Source organism: Orycteropus afer, unplaced genomic scaffold (assembly GCF_000298275.1).
Source record: "Orycteropus afer afer isolate SDZICR_OR568_19922 unplaced genomic scaffold, OryAfe1.0 scaffold00140, whole genome shotgun sequence".
Lineage (NCBI taxonomy): Eukaryota > Metazoa > Chordata > Mammalia > Tubulidentata > Orycteropodidae > Orycteropus > Orycteropus afer.
Window position 1 is genome coordinate 5,573,534 of NW_006921727.1, and position 20,488 is coordinate 5,594,021.

At 36.4% G+C, this 20,488-nt stretch overlaps 1 protein-coding gene across 1 annotated transcript in view; it reads left to right on the forward strand.

Annotated features, from left to right (window-relative positions):
• BMP5 (bone morphogenetic protein 5) overlaps positions 1-20,488 on the forward strand; it is a 194,033-nt gene that overhangs the window by 139,176 nt on the left and 34,369 nt on the right. The window contains exon 4 of the mRNA XM_007945618.2: positions 13,012-13,206. Coding sequence (XP_007943809.1) covers positions 13,012-13,206 — 195 coding nt within the window. The remainder of the gene's footprint in view (positions 1-13,011; positions 13,207-20,488) is intronic.

Sequence of the window (20,488 nt, forward strand, 5' to 3'; positions counted from 1 at the left end):
AGTGATACTGCCTCAGAAACCCAAGGAGGGGTCGCTATGAGTTGGGGTGACTTGACGGCAAATAACAACAACATTATATATATATATATATAGAGAGAGAGAGAGAGAGAGAGAGAGAAAGAGAGAGAGAGCGAGAGCGAGAGAGAAGGAGCTCTGGTAGTGTAGTGCCTAAGGCACTTAACTGCTAACCAGAGACTGGTGGTTCAAACTCCTTAGAAGGAAGGTTGGGCACTCTACTTCCATAGTGATACTGCCCCGGAAACCCAAGGAAGTTTTGCTATGAGTCGGGTCTGACGCAATGGCACATAACAACAACATAATTGATACATACACTATATTTTCTTCATTAGTTCTATAAAATAGACCCTTGTATTCAATATTAAAATAAAAAACTGGAAGTTTCTTTTTACCATGTCCATTCTATACACAAAATTTAAAACAGTACGTTTTAAAAGTAATCTCCTTGTTTAATTTATAAGATTGTTTATATTTGAATGAGAGCCACATGGTAAACATAATTTTCTTATCCCAAGTTAAATATCACAACTCAAGTAAAAGCAAACATGAAAAGGAGTTTTGAAATAAATGACTTAAAGTAAGCACTGATAAATAGGAGTTAGTTTTGGTTCATTATCTGGTGAAAGATGTGTTTTACTATTTTTTAGATTGTCTTTAATGAAAAGGGATATGGAAATGTTGGGCTACATCTGCATTTCTGTTTTTTATTTTCCGTAATTCAGAACAGTAACCATAGGGTACTAATCTATCCAAACAAATACCAATGTCAGTTTTTATTGTAATATTCTTTATTCTAGAGCCTACCTCTGGTTAAATTAATGATCCAAGGGGTAAATAATTTATGGTAATATCAATTTAGGACTATGAAAAATACGAAACACTATTTTCTCATCATATACTGGTGTTTACCCTGTTTCTCCTATTCTTCCTTCCACTGTAAGTTTGACTTATTTCTTGTAGCTATTTCTCAAAGATGTATTTAAACATAATAGCGGCACTGATATTTGCATCCTGAGCAGAGTTCACAAGTAGGAGGAAGAATGGACACTGAGCAAGTATCAGGCATGAGCAGTAGCTGTGGTTCTGTGCTGCTTAGAGTTAAACTTGAGCACATCTGCTGTGAGATCACATTGTATAGAGAAAATCAAAATGAAGGAAGAAAACAAACAACAGTAACAGCAAAAACATCAAAATCATCTAACAACCGAAGGCAAAAGCATGTGTTGCAAGTGACAGTCAAAACTGGAAATTAGCTAGAAGAGACACTGATAAAGAAAATTACATATCTCAGTTCCTTAGAAATACATACTAATTTCTCTGTAGTATGACAAGTTTCAATTCAAGTAGGATAGAAACTTGGGAAACACACTGCCTTCTCATGGCTGATAAGGAATGCTAAGTCCTTGATCTTTGTACTTACTAAGGAAAGTCCGATCTTGAACTTGTTACCACAGTTAAATATTGTTCTTGATAGTCACAATGTGTGTGCCACTGACAGATATATGTGATTACTGGTTTTCTTCCAGTCATCCTAAGGTGAAAAGCTTTTACATAGAAACCTCAAACAAGAGCATCATTTCTCACCAATCCCTAACAAAGGGGGACACTGTGTACTTAAAGAGAAAGCATACCACTTTAGGGGTGATAGGGCTGAGTTAAAGCTTTGACTCTTTCCTAAACCTTCTTTTAATCATTTAAAAAATGTAACAGTTACCTTGTTGTGAGAAGTAAATAAAATGATGTATAGAAATCAACTGGTAAATCTCTGGGCTCAATAGTTGGTTGTTATTTCTGTCTTAACTTCAGAAGTATTGATTGTATTGACTCACCATCTCAATTGCCAATTTCCATGATCCCTTCTTTTTACTCTTGGACACCAGCTATATTTACATGCAGAGGTATTCTTTACCACAATCTTTCTGAAGTAAAACAATATAGGCTATTGTATTATTCTATATTCACATATTTAATTTCATGTACTCAATACTCATATTCAAGGAGCCTGTTGGCACAATTGTAAAGCGCTTGGCTGCTAACCAAAGGGAAAGCAGTTTAAACCCACCAATGGCTCTGCAGGGAAAAAAGACCTGTCAATCTGATCCCATAAAGATTATAGCTAGGAAACCCTATGGGGTAGTTCCACTTTGTCTGACAGAGTTGCTGTGAGTTGGAATAAACTCAACAGCACACAACAACAACATACTTCTATTCATTATATGAAATTCCTATATTCATATAGTGTGATAGAAATATGAATTTTCTACTTAGACTACGAGGCCATATGCTGCTGCTGATCCAGACTGACAAAAAGATAAATACACTCTTGGAACCCAGCTTTTACTGCACAGGTAGACAGCTCAGAAAGATGTTTAGGTGCTGGGGGCCACAGTGGACCCATGGGATGTGAGAGCTACACTCATGTGAAGCAAGCCAGTTTATATTCTTGTCTTAGCCAGAGATATGGAAAACTGGTGAAGAAAAGTTCCACTTTTCTTCACTCTGAAGAGTGCTTTGTGTGTGATCCAACCTTTATATAGAAAGGGAAGAATTGAGTTTCCAAGATCTTACTTAACTTCACGTTATTTGGGGCTAAAAATATAGGCACTGGTTATCATATATTGTAATAGGTGTCTCAGTATCAGCTCTCCACTGCATATTTTACAAAATACCTTAGTCATCTTTGCATTCTTTCTTCTTATTCGGTGCCCCAAATAATTTATTTACTTTTCAGTTTGGTAGTACTGGACTATTCTAAAGACCATGAAAGTAGCTTATGATCATTTCACAGGTTGAGGGAAAGACAGATATTTAATGAACCATTTTTTTTTCTGTAGGTTAACAATTCTTTTGAATAATAAAAGAACCAAACTCACTGCCATCGAGTTGTTTCTGACTCAAAGCAACCCCCATTAGGTTTCCGAGGCTATAAATCTTTAAGGAAATAGATTTCCCTGTCTTCATTACATGGAGTGGCTGGTGGGTTTGAACTGCTGACCTACCAATTAGCAGTCAAGTGCCTTATCCACTATACCACTATATCACTTTGGTGCCTACGGCATTTGACTGCTAACCAGAAGGCTGGTGGTTCAAACCCACTGGCCAACTCCTTGGAAGAAAGGTTGGACAATCTACTTCTGTAGTGATACCACCTTGGAAACCCAAGGAGGGGTCGCTATGAGGTAGATCCGACTCCACGGCAGTGAGTTTAGTTTTTGGTTTATAAACTGGTAAAGAAGATTATTTCCTTTAAATACTGATAAATTTCCCAAATAACTGCAGTAAGTGCATTTCAAAAACCACTTTCACCCACTATAGATAAAATGTAGTGTATTAAATTAATTTCATGGCTATGGAACCAACTAAAAAGAATTTGAGGTCTAAAAGCTTTTCTTCATTGATTACATAACATATAGAAATTGTTTTTAAAGCTTTGCTGAAACTTTGCTTCATTTCAGTTTTATTTAAATCTGCCATGCTTTGAAATGAAAGAATTATGTGTATGTCTACGCTTTTTTATTTTTTTAAAAAAGTCACATAATAACTGGAAAAAAGGTCTAAAAATAATTCACCATTCCCATGGTTTTGTGAAAAGAATGTTTCTGCTTTCTTAAAATAAATGAGGGCTATAAGACCAACTGCTAACCAATCTCTTTAGGGCATGTGACAGATGATGTCTGTAAAGCACTTAGGGCCTCGGGGGAAAGGTGCTATATATAAAGACAAGAGCTATTAAAAAGTAAGAGTTTATGTGGAGGTAAACTATGGCTCTTAGCCTGAGATTCCTATTTCCACTAGCCGAAAATAGGGCCCAAGTAAAAATGCATTTGTTGGGCTTGCGGTAACTGCAACAGTAAGCCTCCTCATTTCAGACTGATGTCCCATGAAAGGAGACTAATCTTTTTCCATCAACTCAGTACAATCCTCAGCGCAATAAAACATTTGAGCATTCTGGAAAGCTTCCACAGCTAAGACAAACCTATGGCCTTATTCTTTCACGGTTCTCAACCTTTCTTTCCCCAGGCCCTCCTTCCTGGGGTGTCACAGCTTCAGTCCTCAACTGTTGCCATTTTTCCCGTCACTCTTTTATCTGTCATGTCAATGTTTTAGACCATATATTTCCATTTGTTCTCAAATTGTCATCACTTTCTAAAACTGCAGGGCATTACAATCTCAGCTGCATGATTTTTAGAAAAAAAAATTAATCTTTTTTTTTTAAAATCTCTTCCCCTTTAAACTTCTTTACCCCTCCCCCACCTTAGTCATAAAGGAAAATGGACTTCTTTTACTGATATACATTGCCATGAATTGTAACCACATTCCTTATCCTCAGATAACTCTCAACTCACAGTTCCTGTCAGTGTGTCAAGATATAATTCCCAATTGTCCTCTATAAATTTCATGCCTCCAATGTGTCTTTTCTCTTTCACTTACTAATCATAGTCCTCCTGTGTTTTTTCACATGTATTATTGAATCTGCCTCTTTCCTTGCTGTTTTGACACTTTAAAAATATATTTAATGTATATTCATATATATGTAATACATAGTAATGTGTTATTTTTAAGTAATACTTTTAAATTCAGTATAAAGAAGAAAATGAAAAGATTTAGCAAACACATTGCATGAAAAATCCAGTTTATCAAATAACACATGAGAATTAAAATGAATCACTCAAAAATTACTGCCTTGTACTCTAAAGCTCAAAATCATTTTTACAAACAGTACTTTACTTTGATTTTGCAGTATCTCTGAAGTAGTTTTGAATCCCAACCTTTCCTTGTTTTTGATTGAGTTTTATTATAAGATTATGTAAACCTTCTTAAAATAACAATTAGTTTTTGAGCTCGTATGTTAAATTATGTTTGTGGTACTTCAGGTCTTTACACTTATATCTGGCAATAGATTTGTGTTTTTAATATAAAACTAGAAAAAAGGTACTTTTTTCTACGAAAGTATAACAAATAGATAACAATGTGCTTCATTTTAAGATTACATTGAATTAAACGTATATGGAACTTCAGTAGACAAAATCCTACCTTTCTCTACATTCCTTAAAATCTGATGTAAAATGATTTAGTCTATATACTAGGTAGAGAATTCTGCACATTTTAAGTAATCACTTTCAAAAAAGAGCATGATTCCAGTATAATATGAGGTCACAAAATCCACAATTTAAGAGTCACCGAATCAAATTTAATCACAGATTGAAAATAAGTAAAGATCAGGTAGGTGTGTGGATGAGAAACAATGCACGATTGTGTCTTCTGTGAATTGTCCATGAAGGATGCTGCAAGAGTCCTTTTGAAATGAAGGAAAGGTAATTTGTGTGATATTGTGTGATAGTTATATCACAGGTGTTTTGGGTTAAGCAGTCAATTACTGTGGGTTTATAGGAGGAAGAAACAAACCCAAATTTATACTAACATCCCAGAGTGATATCAACGTTTAGAGACCGATAAATCCTCAAATGAATGTTTCTCAAACTGTGTATCCTAGAGGGAAACTAAATGCTCATATTTGGAATCACTTATCCTTAAAACATCAACATGTCTCTAAAGAACTGTTTTATGTCAGAGTCTCCTTTAATAACTGTTTTTTAAGAAATAAACATTTTGAAAGTCACATTTTCCAAAAAGAATGGTCTGAAATTCAAAACCAGTGAGTTTGGGATGGATCTCTGGTTTGACAGCCTACCTTCACTGTGTCTCTAAGTTGCAAATAGTTTTATCCTTAGCCAGATGTGAATACAATTCTCTAGCTTCAGTGCTTACACAAAATCATAAGGATCCATGTAACAGACCGAGATGTCTTGAGTCTCTAGTCTTCATTATGGTAAAATTTAGTAGGTGGAAGCATATACTGGCTTCACATACTGACTTTTAAAATCTGTGCTAAGAGAATAATCATTTCTTTAGAAGATTATCACTCCAACACAATCTTTATTCACTCTGTAATTAATAAAACTGGGAAATAATATGTCCATATGTTTGGTGCCCAGGTTGTTTCTCTTCTCTCTGTACCTGTACAATTATTTTGAGAAGAAAATAAGACAGCTAAAATAAGAACAGTTAAAAAAAGTTTACCACATGCACATATTTAATGAGTACTCTTTGTGTCAGTGAAAAAAGACTAATATGGACTCCATATTAGTTCCCATTACTCTTTTCATTGAGGAGCTCTGGTAGCACAGTAGAAAGCAACTGGGCTGCTAACCAAAATGGAGGTACAAACCCAGCAGCCATTCCACAGAAGAAAGATAAGACAGTCTGCTTCTGTAAAGATTTACAGTCTTGGAAACCCCATGGGACAATTCTAACTCTGTTTTCTAGGGTCATTATGACTTGGGATCTAATTGATGGCAGTGGGTTTTATTTATTTTTGGATACTCCTTTCATTTACACAAGCCTGCTATTGTTGGGTACAAACAATGTTTCTTTGGATCTAGCTGAAATCAGTAAAATCACTGGATATCCTTCAAAGAACTTTTCCTATCTCCTCTCTTCTCCCTTTTCCCATAAATGTATTTAAACTTGAACAACTCCTCTCAACAACCAAGTTCATCTTCCTCTCCTGTTATCATCCCATCCATTTAGTAGATCTTATCCCTGCCTATCTTAGTGTACAACATCAGAGTACATGTATTATCCAAGAGAATTATCCTTTCTCTTTGAGAGCCACTTCATTCCATCACAGGCACTTTTTATTGTGTTGCTACAGTTGTTGTAGTGGTTGCTGTCATCTAGTCAGCCTATGACTCATGGCAACCCCACACAACACAGAATAAAATGTTGTCTGATCTTGCACAATGTCCATGATGGGTTGCAGATCACACTGTTGTATTCCATACGGTTTCCATTGACTGATTTTTGGAATTAGATTGCCAGACCTTTTTTCCTAGTTTGTCTTAATATGGAAGCTACTCTACAACCTGTTCAGCATCATAGCAATACACTACTGCTATGCTTTAAATTCATTGACTGGGATCAAACCCAGAGTTTCTTGCATAGAAAGGTAAGAATTCTACCACTGAACTAAGTTGTTGGTGCACCTTAAAACTCTCAATGCCATGAGAGTGTTACCCTGCTCACATTCAAGCTACTACTAATCTCTGAAGCCAATGCTGATGCTTCCATTGGTGTAGAGATAATCTTGGGACTACATTCTGCTGGTGCCCTCCTGTACCAACGTGCAGCTACGCTGAAACCACTTATCTGATGCAGGGAGATTCTTTTTCCATTGTGTTTTTTCACAGTGTTATATAAGTCACGATGTAATGCTACCTTGGTCTCCCAGCATTTTGTAGAGACCATGTGAAATTAGTTCTATTTTTCCTTGAATCCCTTTTGTTCTCTAATCATGCAACTACTGGAGCTGCACTAGAATTAACTCTAAGTTACATCCTCAAAACCATTGCTTCCCTGTGCTCAGTGGGACACTGTTATGAATCCATGCTTTATGGGTTCATCTTTTCCTTAGGATAAGTTCTTTCCCAAGCTTTACAAATATATGCATGCTAAATTTAGCCAACGTTCTAAACATGCCTCCATGTGTGTACCTGAACCCTATGTTGCTAAAGTTTGAGATCAAGCACCCTTTAATACTTCTTCTGTCACCTAACCCTATATTTTTTCCATATATATTTAGTTTATAATCTTTCTTCTTCTTTCTTTCCTTCCTTCCTTTTACCTTCCCTCCCTCCATTCCTTCTTTCCTTCCTTTCTTTCTTTCAAGTAGAAACTGGTCAAAAATAAAGATCTATCAAACTATGAAAAAGGCATGGAGGAATCTTAAATGCATATTACTGAATGAAAGGAGCAGTATGAAAAAGTTACACGCTTTATATTTTGAAATATATATAATTCTGCCAAATGCAAAACTACAGATGCAGTAGAAAGATCAATGGTTGCCAGGGGTTCAGGGGGAGAAGGGAAGGGTGAACAGGTGTCACACAGGTATTTCAGTGTCCATGAAACTATTCTGCATGATACTGCAGTGTTGAATACATGACATCATACATTTGTTAAAAATCCACAGAACTGTATAACACAAAGAGTGAACTCTAAAGCAAACTATGGATTTCAGTTAATAACAAAAATTGATATTAGCTCATCAATTATAACCAAAGACCACACTAACACAAGATGTTAATAATAAGAGAAACTATGTGCAGATGGATGAAGGACTATATGGGAACTGTCTGTACTTTCTGTACAATTTTTCTTTAAATTTAAAACTGCTCTAAAAAGAAGGTGTTAGAATATATATATATATATTCTCTCTCTATATATATCTTTCTGAATGATAAAACCAAACCAAACCAAACTCACTGCCATCCAGTCGGATCCAACTCATAGCGACCCCTCCTTGGGTTTCCGAGGCAGTATCACTATGGAAGTAGATTGCTCAACCTTCCTTCTGAGGAGTGGCTGGTGGGTTTGAACTGCCAGCTTCTGATCAGCAGTCAAATGCCTTAGGCACTATGCCACCAGAGCTCCTACAATGATAAAGATGTACATATATATTTCTTTAATCAAAATTTTTTAGGTAGGCTTTTTATTTGTATATTTGTAACATTTAAAAATATTATAAATTTAATAGTAAAATTAAATATATTCAAATAAATTTTATAAAATAATTTCATTTTCCAATGCATACAATATATTCTGTCTTCCCTATGGCATTTTCCACAAAAGCAACTGTCCAGATAGTCATAAGATTTAGTCAATATAACATATAGTGTGGGTATATTGTGTCTGAAACAGTAGGTCATATAGTTAAAGGTTCTATGATATATCTGAAAACCAAGGGGTAACTGCACAAGCATTAACTTATGGAATCTTAATAGTCACCTTATTGCTGAAGTAAAAAGGAAACCAAGAGGAAACTTAATAATATTAAAAGTTATTTTAAAGGGAGTTCACATTTGTTTGAAGGGTACTTTGCTTCATACACAATATCCACCTTTGTAAAGGCTAAGAAACCTGTATTTGTAACATACACACATCTTTGCAGTTTTCAGAAAATAAATCTTTAGGATGGTATTTCTGTATTATTTCTCCAAAGATAAAAATTAAAAGACTGAAAGTCTTTGGAATAATAATAAGAGAAACCCTCTTGTAAATCAAAGGAAACTTGGAACTTTGTGTTAAGTGCTTATTTAACTATAAAAGGGTCAGTGTATGTTGTAATGAATGGAAAACTGATTTTACAGTATTCCATTTGTGAACATCTTGTGACAACCTATTTCAGTATTAGAAAGATCATATATTAAAAATGATTTCTGCACTCATCAATGTATACGAGTAAAAATTTAGTTCCTGTTAAATTAACACTCCATTAAAATATCAAAATAAAAGCTTCAACAAATACCCTTTATGCTGTACTCCCAGGATAGAAAAAAATAATAATTTTGAAGAACAGATTGCCAGTTATTCTATTCCATAATAGTTAAGTTTCTCAGTTCTTTTTTTTTTTTTTTTTTTTCTCTTTTTCTTTTGCTGAGCTCTCTGTCACTGGAAACATCTTAAACCAATTTCAAGTGCTACACCTGAATAAACATGTTGTAAAAGTGTTTATGTATTGAAGTGGGTCAGTTCAAGGTATGGTATTTGGCTGGAACTTCTAATTTCTCTTTTTACAGCAAAAGGGCTGCCAGAAGGAGGAAGTCTGAGCTGAATTAATACATTTGTTACAGTGGAAGTAGAATGGAAACTGCGCAGACCACAAATCAAACTGCCTCTTTCATTTATGCCAGTGATAGAGTTTTTCTAAGAAATATAGACTCTGGCATAAAGCCACTATAAGTTTGCATTTAAAAGAGAAAACTATATGCTTATTTGTTTAAGGTTTACTACTTTGATTATTTATAAGTTGTTTTTTTTTTCCCTCGTAGGACTGAGAGTAGTAGCATTTGTAAGGCAAATAGCCATTTGAATCCTTTTAGGAACACAATAGCTGTAGAACAATTGTTGAGGATGTTGATGGTACCTGGATTAGTGAATACTAATTTTTTTTTACCAATATATTTATATTGGTAATATATATTTTCCAATATATATTTTTTACCAATACCTCCACATTTAAAGGACCTCTGTCCCTCTCAACAGCTGCACAGCTTCACATGACACGGTCTCATTTTCTGATGGTAGAATGTCTCTGTACAATACAAGTAATCACAAAAGTGTTTATGCTGCCAAAATAAATTCTGTTAAGAGCAAAGGTTTATTTGTTAAAATACCATTGATGCTGTTTCAGGGACTTGTTTTCCTTTTCTTCCTTCTAAGGTGGGTCAGATCTTATAATGGACTGAGGTTGCACTACAGTCTTTATTGAACAAATATTTTAAGAAAACACGCACATCCCTCATGGGGCAAGCCAAAGTCAATCATGCACATACTTCAGACCACATTATATATTACTTCTAAAAAATTGGTAACTTCTAGATACCAGTAAAATTTCCATGGATTCTAAATAGTTTTCAGATATATTTATAACTAAAGTTTAAATAATTCATCCTCTTTGGGTGATTTTGATAGAATCAGATACAAAAGCCAAAAGTTTTCTTTAATAGAGATAGTTTTATACTGTATTAATTTTCACAGATATTTATTTCACATGAGAAGAGACCAACAAGAGTAAATTTTTATTAATACTGAACACCTAGGATACGTATGGAATAAAATGAAACAATTCATGTAAACTACTGAGAAAAATGTTTGGCACATACATAGCAAACACTCCAAAAATACTATTTGCCATTATTATAATTATGGTTATTGCCACACCAGTGGGAGAAGTACATTATCAACACCCACTTCTAGACTGTAGGCTGCCCTGGCTTCTGACATTTTCCTGCATAGGTCATTACTGATCTCCCTTTTCCCTAATATGTAAATACATCCTAATATGTACCTACATCCATAGGCACAGCCCAACATCTGGGGTGTAGGCTGGTTTAGATGCAAAGGTGAGTCTTTTAACCTACCTAGGATTTTCCTTGGATATTCTGGTGGTGTAGTGCCTAAGGCACTTGACTGCTAACCAGAAGGCTGGAGGTTCAAACCCACCAGCAGCTCCTCAGAAGGAAGGCTTGGCAATCTACTTCAGTAGTGGTACTGCCTCAGAAACCCAAGGAGGGGTCATTATGAGTCGAATCCGACTCGATGGCAATGGTTTTTTTTGGGGGTTTTAGGATTTTTCTCCTTTCCGAGAGTTTCCAGGTTTGGTTTGTATCTTCTGAAATCTTTTCAGTAAAACACTGTATCAAAACTAAGAAAGAAGTTTCCATGGTTACTTCAAAATACTTTACTTTGAGAATGAGCTAGAGTCTTTTTTTTTTCTTTTTTAAATTTCATTGTGCTTTTTGTGTTTGTTTGTTGGGTGTGAATTTACAGAGCAAATTTGTCTCACATTCAATAGTTCGTGTACATTTGATTTCATGCCCCAATTACCATCCCTGACCATAACAAACTCTCCTCCCCTCCCATCCCTGTGACTACCCACTCCCTGTGCCCTTCTTAACTACGCATTTCTATCTGTCCAACTTTCACTCTATGGGAATGCTGTCCTCTGGTGTCTCATGGCTGATTGCTCTAAGGGGTGCATCTCCCTAGAGTAGGTGAGTGCGTTGCCTTGGGGTAGGTGTTCTGCATGTAGGTCTTTCTACTGTTGGGCTGAGAGCCAATCCATGGGAGTGAGTCCATTTCTAGCCCTGAAGGGTAACCTGGGGCCATAGTCTTAGGGATTCCACCAGACTCTATCAGACCAGTAATTCTGGTCATTTTTGTGTTTTTGAATTTTGTTCCACATTCCTCCCCCCATGCACACACACACTCTATCCAGGATCTCCAGTTTTGATCCCTTTCTGAGTGGTTGGTATTGGTAGCCAGGCACCATCTAGTTCTTCTGGTCTTGGGGTCATGGAGGCTGATGTCTTCATGGTCCATTTTATCCTTAGACTAATTATTTCCAGATGCCTTTGATATTCTTCACTCTTCTTTGATTCAGATGAGAGGAGACCAATTGTTGCATCTTACATAGCCACGTGAAAGCTTTTAAGACCCCAGTCACTGCTCACCAAAGTAGGTTGTGGAACAAGATTTTTATGTATTATATTGTGCCGATTGAGCATGATTTCCCCTGAGACTATGGTTGTGAGTCCGCAGCTCTGGTGATTCTCTCTCTCAGTGTTTGGTTGTCTCTCAGAGGTTACTCCAACCTTTTGTCTTCTGTTGCTTCTGTAATGGGGGTGGCTAACTTTGTAGCACAAGAGCATTTGTAAGATTATCTTCAGCCAAATCTATCCTTTGTTTAGGGTATACTCCTGTTAGCCGACTCCCACCTGGTCTCACCTGTCTATGCATTTATCTGTAGCCTGGTGTTAGTGGAGAATGAGCTAGAGTTTAAAGTTAACCTCCCTCCCCACACTGCACTTCCAGAAGGATCTTGAAGAGCTTTAAGTGAAAACTTTGTAAAGTTTGCTGAGCATTTGCCAGAGGTGAAGGAGGGAAGGCTATAAGCACTAATTAACACTTGATGCTGTTAGAAAAAGGTAGAGAAAGGTGAAACACCTCACTAGACACTCAGCTTTTATCACTTAGAGTGAAATTGTAGGGCATTTGATGCAGAAAAGCCCATAGTTAGTATTTTTAAAATTGTTATTGAAGGTGAAAATTTCCAGTTTGATGGCAGTTAAATTTTTCAATTTATAGTATTGTTGACTTCAAGGTCTGAGAAGATATCAGTTAGTGCAGAAAGCCAGAGGGGAAAAATGAAGCAAATGAAAAAACAAAACAAAACAAAAAAAAAAACCCAACAACCATGGGTCAACTGTAATATAAAACCTTCAATGTTCATAAGAATCTTTGGCCTGTAAAGGAAATGTTCTGATAATGTTTTAAAACTTTTCCCCTTTCCAAAATACTCTTAGAATTCATTCATGTTAGGTTAACTTCATCCCTCTTCCATAAACTAAGTGCTTGTGCTTTATGTTCTAGGACGCAGTATGAATGTGAAATCTGCTGGTCTTGTGGGAAGACATGGGCCTCAGTCAAAACAACCATTCATGGTGGCCTTCTTCAAGGCAAGTGAGGTCCTTCTTCGATCTGTGAGAGCAGCCAACAAACGGAAAAATCAAAACCGCAATAAATCCAGCTCTCATCAGGACTCTTCCAGAATGTCCAGTGTTGGAGGTAAGACAAAACCAGAGCAGCAGTTGTGTGCAGAGAGTTATGGGGTCATATGTTGCAAATTAAGTAGCCACAATAAATTTACTCTCTATATATACCTTCATTTGGTCTATTAAATCATCTGGTGATATTTCTAACATCTCCAGAAAATTTCATCAATGAATCACTCAGTAATTCATTTAAAAATAAGTATGACTTGCTTTCATATGCTGAAAGATTCAATTTAAATTAAAATCAAGTTAGCAGTAATGAAATTATGAAATGGCTAGATCAACAAAGGCCAGCCTAACCTACACAATCTGCTGAGTTAACTTCCCTAGAGCCTTTCAAGTATGGATGGGTAACCAGGTAAATTCAGCATAATGTACATTCTTTAGTACTTCAAATAATGCAGACAAGTCTTGTAGCTTGAATTCTTTCTTAAAATAAGAGCAGAATAGAGAATTAAGGTATTATTAATATTTACATTAATTATTAATATTGATCATTTGGAGAGCTGTTATCTAGATAAAATTTTAGGTGTGTATGACCCACATATACTCACAAATGTTCAAGAAAATATTGGAAATGAAAACTTTATCTCAATTTACTTGCAATTTAATCTTAATTTACAGAACAAGGAGATAAAAATGTAATTGCTTAGAAAGCATCTAACTCCAACATCTAAGTGACTCAATCATACTATTTACAACTGTAAGCATTTTGTTTAATTGAAGCTGCAAGTAAGTTTTAATACGGTGTTCTTAGAAGACTAAGTCCAGTGTATCATTTTCAATGCTTAAAAATGAATGTGTTTGATGGAGGAAACTAACCCTATATCACCCCAATTTAGTGCAACAAGTTTGTTCATTTGTAAAATGTGTGTTTTCCATTATTAATGGTCACTATATGCATGTTGTTGTTGTTATGTGCCATTGAGTCGGCCCTGACTCATAGCGACCCCTCCTTGGGTTTCTGAGGCAGTATCATTACGGAAGTAGATTGCCCCATCTTTCTTCCAAGGAGTGGCTGCTGAGTTTGAACCACCAGTCTTCTGGTTAGCAGTCAATTGCCTTAGGCACTATGCTACTGGAGCTCCCACTATATGCATAGTACTCTGCAATACACAATAGGTGCATTAAGAGACCTGACTCCTTCATATAGTATCCCAGAAATTAGAATCCTTCACTTTTCTAAAAACACATAAATGATACTTGCCATTTGTTCTATAATTTTCATTTCCCCTCATTATTTGAAGTGACAAACCATACCAACGATATTTATTACTCAAACATGTCTGAATATTTAGATAAGAAATATTTGATTACAACTGAAGTAAATATATATACATAATTGCACCTGGACTCTCAACAAAAATACTAAATGGAATTTATTAGAGACTTCCTGAAATGTAGGCACCAGGAGAATCATGTTAGGAGTAATTTTATTATATCTAGCAACAGAAGCAGGGGGAGATTTCTATGTGGAATTGCATAATACTGAATTACATGCCACATATATAATGACACTTTGATATAATTTTCCAAACAATGAGTTGAACCATCTTTTTCACTTAAAGTAAAATATGATATTAGTCCCTTATTATAAAGCTATTTTGTAAAGACCTTCACAAGATGTTTAGTTTGGGCAGAATGTTGTAATTGCTTATATGAAGATGGAGAAAAATAACTTTCTAAGACCATTTCTTCCCTGTAAATACTAGCCTGTTAAAGTTGTATATTTTTCTTGTCATGTAGAATGTTTCTGAAATTGGTTGAAATGCTTATAATTTAATGTAGCAGACTGCATTAAGAAAAAAATAATGCTTTGCTAAACATTGAATAATATAGTAAATATTTTTTGAGGAAATTATAAAGGGAAAAATATAAGTCACATGCTTATTATTAGAGTTCATAATGACTCTGGCAGAGGTGTTCCAGTGACTGAAATCATCAAAGTCCTGTTCCCTATTGGTGAACTCTATTTATCTTCTCTTCCTGACTACAAGTAACAAATATACTTCTATAACTAGAAATGAATAAAACACATGGAGTAGAATTCATATAACTTTTCACCAGTTTCCTAACACCATTTAGAGTTCAAAATTATTCTAATATAGACAAATATTTTCTTTTAACAATTTCTCATTGGCAACAATTTCTCTGAAATGTGTGGTAGATGTTTTTGGAGTGTGTTCATATTTTGATAATAATAAGAAAAAAGTAGCTGGTTTGTGTCTTTGAGACTTAACCTTTCAATAGGTAGTAATCAAGGAGACGGGAAAAAAGCCTCACAGATTTGGCCCAAAAGACAGGAGTTTAAGGGAAGGGAATGCTAATATAAACAGAAAATTTGATACTTAGAAGACTTAAAATGCCAGTGAACTTTTCAAATATCCAAACATAAATAGTAAATGCTGTAATAGTACTAGAATTTACAATGAAATACTGTGAGAAGGAGACTCCATGGCTAAGAAAGCAGAGTGGAAACTGAAAAGAGTTGTATTAGTCGCATTTTCATTTTTCCAAAGCATGTCTTAAAGGTTAAAAGTCTCAACTAGTGTTGGAGAATTAAAACTAGGGTCATTCCTTACCCGTTTCAAAGATTCCTGCCTTCTGACTTCACAATGTCCTCCCTCCTCCTTTTATTTTTCCATACGCTTTTGGGAAAGCTAGCATAATGTCTAGTACAAAGCAAAAAACAAGAATCCAAACCCGTTCCATTAAGTAGACTCCAACTCATAGTGACCCTATAGGACAGAATAGGAACGTTTGGGTTCCCGAGGATGTAAATCTTTACCGAAGCAGACTGTCTCATCTTTCTCCCATGGAGCAGCTGGTGGGTTCCAACTGTTGACCTTTCAAGTCATCTCCAACCCATAGTGACCCTATGTATGGCAGAATGAAACACTGCCCATTCCTATGCCAGCCCCATGATCCTTGCTGTACTTGAGTGTATAGTTGTAGCTACTGTGTCAATCCATCTTCTTGAGGGCCTTCCCCCTTTTCATTGACCCTCCACTTTACTAAGCATGATATCCTTCTCCAGGGAATGTTCCCTCCTTACAAAATGGCACACAGGTATTTCAGTAACCGTGAAATGATTCTTCATGACACTGCAGTGTTGAATATATGACATCATACATTTATTAAAAACCCACAGAACTGTACAACACAAAGAATGAACTCTAAAGCAAGCTATTGACTTCAGTTAATAATATTGTATTGATATTAGCTCATCAATTATAACCAAAGTACCACACTAACACAAGATGTTAATAATAGGAGAAACTATGTGCAGATGGATAAAGGACTATATGGGAACTGTCTGTACTTTCTGCACAAATGGTCAAAGTAAATGAGTCGATGTCTGGCCATTCTCACTTCCAAGAAGCATTCCAGCTGTACTTCTTCCAGGACAGATTTGTTAGTTCTTTTAGCAGTCCATAGTATTTTCAGCATTCTTTGCCAACACCACAACTCAAAAACATCAACTCCTCTTTGGTATTCCTTATTCATTGTCCAGCTCTCACATGCATATGAGGTGATTGAAAATACCATAGTTTGTGTCAGGTGAACCTTAGTCTTCAAGGAGGTATCTTTGCTCTTCAGCACTTTAAAGAGGTCTTTTGCAGCAGCAGATTTTCCCGATGCTATATGTCAGCTGATATCTTGACTGCTTCTTCCATTGGTGTTGATGGTAGAACCAAGTAATATAAGGTCTTTGACAACTTGAATCTTTTCTCCATTTATCATGATGCTGCTTATTGGTCCAGTTGTGAGGATTTTTGTTTTCTTTATATTGAGAACATCTATACTGCAGGCTGTAGTCTTAATCTTCATCAGTAAGTGCTTCAAGTCATCCTTACTTTCAGCAAGCAAAGTTGTATCGTCAGCATATCACAGGTAGTTAATGAGTTTTGCTCCAATCCTGATGCCATGCTCTTCTTCATATAGTCCAGCTTCTCAGATTATTTGCTGAGCATACAGATTGAATAAAGATTGTGAAATGATACAACCCTGACTCACTCCGTTCTAGATTTTAAACCATGCATTGTCCCCTTGTTCTGTTTGAATGACAGACATCCTCCTGGTCTATGTACAAGTTCCTCATGAGTACAATTAAGTGTTCTGGGATTCCCATTCTTCTCAATGCTACCCATAATTTGTTATGATGATTCACATAATTGAATGCCTTTCTATGGTCAATAAAACACAAGCAAACATCTTTCTAGTATTCTTTGCTTTGAGCCAAGATCCATCTGACATCAGCAGTGATATCCCTCATTCCATGTCCTCGTCTGAATCCAGCTTGCATTTCTAGAAGTTCTCTGTCAAAATACTGCTGCAACCAATTTTGAATTATCTTCAGTAAGATATTACTTGCATGTGATATTAATGATATTGTTCAATAATTTCTACATTCTGTGGGATCATCTTTTGGAATGGGTACAAATATGGATCTTTTCCAGTCAGTAGGTCAGGCAGCTGTCTTCCAAATCCCTTGGCATAGCAAGTGAGTGCCTCCAGCATTGTATATCCATTTGTTGAAACATCTCAATGGGTATTCTTTCAATTCCTAAGGCCTTGTTTTTCACCACTTTCTTCAGTACAGCTTCAACTTCTTCCTTCAACACCTTGGTTCTTGATCATATGCCACTTCCTGAAATGGATGAATATCGACTTACTCTTTTTGGTGCAGTGACTCTGTATTCCTCTGTCTAGTTTTGATATTTTCTGCATCATTCAATATATTATCAGTAGAATCTTTCAATATTGCAACTCAAGGCTTAAATTTTTTCTTCAGTTCTTTCAGCTTGAGAGATGCCCAGCTTGTTCTTCCCTTTGGCTTTCCAACTCCACATCTTTGCACATTTCATTATAATAATTGACTTTGTCTTCTTGAGCTGCTCTTTGAAATCATCTGTTCAGCTCCTTTATCTTGTCTTTTCTTCCATCTGCTTTAGCTACTCTTCGTTCAAGGGCAAGTTTCAGAGTTTCTTCTGACATCTGTTTTGGTCTTTTCTTCCTTTCCTGTCTTTTTCATGACCTTTTGCTTTCTTCATGAATGATGTTCTTGATGTCATACAACAATTCCCCTGGTTTTCAGTCATTGGTGTTCAATGCATTGATACTATTCTTTAAATGGTCTCTAAATTCAGGAGGGATATATTCAAGCTCATATTTTAGCTTTCGTGGACTTGTTTTAATTGTCTTCAACTTCAAGTTGAACTTGCATATGAGCAATTGATGGTCTGTTCCACAATCAGCTCCTGGCCTGGTTTTGGCTGAAGATATTGAGCTTTTCCATCACCTCTTGCCACAGTTGTAGTCAATCTGATTCCTGTGTACTCCATCTAGCAAAGTCCACGTGTATAGCTATTGTTTGTGTTGTTGATAAAAGGTATTTGCAATGAATAAGTCATTGTTGTTGTTGTTGTTGTTATGTGCCGTCGAGTCGGCCCCGACTCATAGCGACCCCTCCTTGGGTTTCCGAGGCAGTATCACTACGGAAGTAGGATTGCCCAACCTTCCTTCCGGGGAGTGGCTGGTGGGTTTGAACCGCCAGCCGTCTGGTTAGCAGGCAAGTGTCTTAGCCACTATGCTACCAGAGCTCCCGAATAAGTCATTGGTCTTTGAAAATTCTATCATATGATCTCCAGTGTTATTTCTGTCACTAATGCCAAATTTTCCAACTACCAGTGATTGTTCTTTGTTTCTAATTTTGCAGTCCAATCACCAGTAATAATCAACACATCTTGATTAAAAAAAAAAAAAAAACAAAAAAAAACCCAAAAAACTCATTGCCATCATGTCAGATCCTACTCATAGTGACTCCTCCTTAGGTTTCTGAGGTGATATCACTACAGAAGTAGATTGACCAATCTTCCTTCCGAGAAGTGGCTAGTGAGTTTGAACCACCATCCTTCTGGCTAGCAGTCAAATGCCTTACGCACTATGCCACCAGAGCTCCTATCTCGAGTGCATGTTTGGTCAATTTCAGACCTGAGAAGTTGGTAAAAATCTTCAATTTCCTCATCTTTGGCTTTGGTGGTTGATGTGTAAATTTGAATAATAGTAGTATTGACTGTCCTTCCTTGTAGGTGTATGGATATTATCCTATCACTGACAGCCCTGTACTTCAGGATAGATCTTGAAACATTCTTTGTGATGATGAATGCCATACAATTCCTCTTCAATTTGTCATTCCCAGCACAGTAGATCATGTGGTTGTCTTATTCAAATGGTTCAGTTCAGCTTATAATGCCTAGGATATCAATCTTTATGCGTTCCATTTCATTTTTGACAACTTCCGATTTTCCTAGATTCATACTTAGTACATTCCATGTTCCAATTATTAATGGATGTTTTCACCTGTTTCTTCTCATTTTGAGTCATGCCACATCAGCAAATGGAGGTGTCAAAAGCTCTACTTTATCCACATCATTAAGGTCGACTCTACTCTGAGGAGTCAGCACTTCCCTGGTCTATTTTGAGTGCCTTCTGACCTAAGGGGCTCATCTGGCACTGTATCAGACAATGTTTCAGGGCTATTTGTACAGTTCTCTAGTAATATATCAGACAGTGTTTCACCGCTATTGATAAGGTTTCCACTGGCCAATTGTTTGAGAAGTGAATGGCCTCTTCCTTCTTCCAAGTCTGTCTCAGTCTGATAGCTCTGCTGAAACCCATCCACCATGGGCAACCATGCTGGCATTTGAAACACCAGTGGCACAGCCTCCACCCTCACAGCAACATGCAAACCACTACAGTATGACAAACTGACAGACAAGTTCGTCTTCTTATTCTGTTCCAAATCACTCCACTCAGTTCTTGGCCTTCCCCCTACCTGTTCCAGCTGTCCACCCTGGCTCTCACTTCCTGCCTGAGGGCTCTCCCTTTATATGTTCTGGCTGCTGTGCCCCCAGAGGAGCCTCAAATACTTGGTGAGTGAATGAATGTGTTATCTGCATGGGAAAGACAAACTTCTTCCTTTAGGTGAATATACACAGAAGCACTGATCCCAGGTTTTCGGTAGAAATTGTCACACTTGTTCATTTGCGGTTTTTTGAAGGTGGAATGAGCAGACACATTGAGTCAACACAAACAATGTTTATTTGAATTGGGAGGAGATGGAGGCAATGGCTAAATTTTATGCTAGCCACTCTTTAAGATATAAACATTTTTAAACAATCTACTGAGAGCATGATGCTGTTCTTAGGACAATGGTGGTCCTGAAAAGAATAGAGATTAAAATTTGGAAGAACTAATAGGGCAAATGATAAGAGCTGATTTGTTATATAATA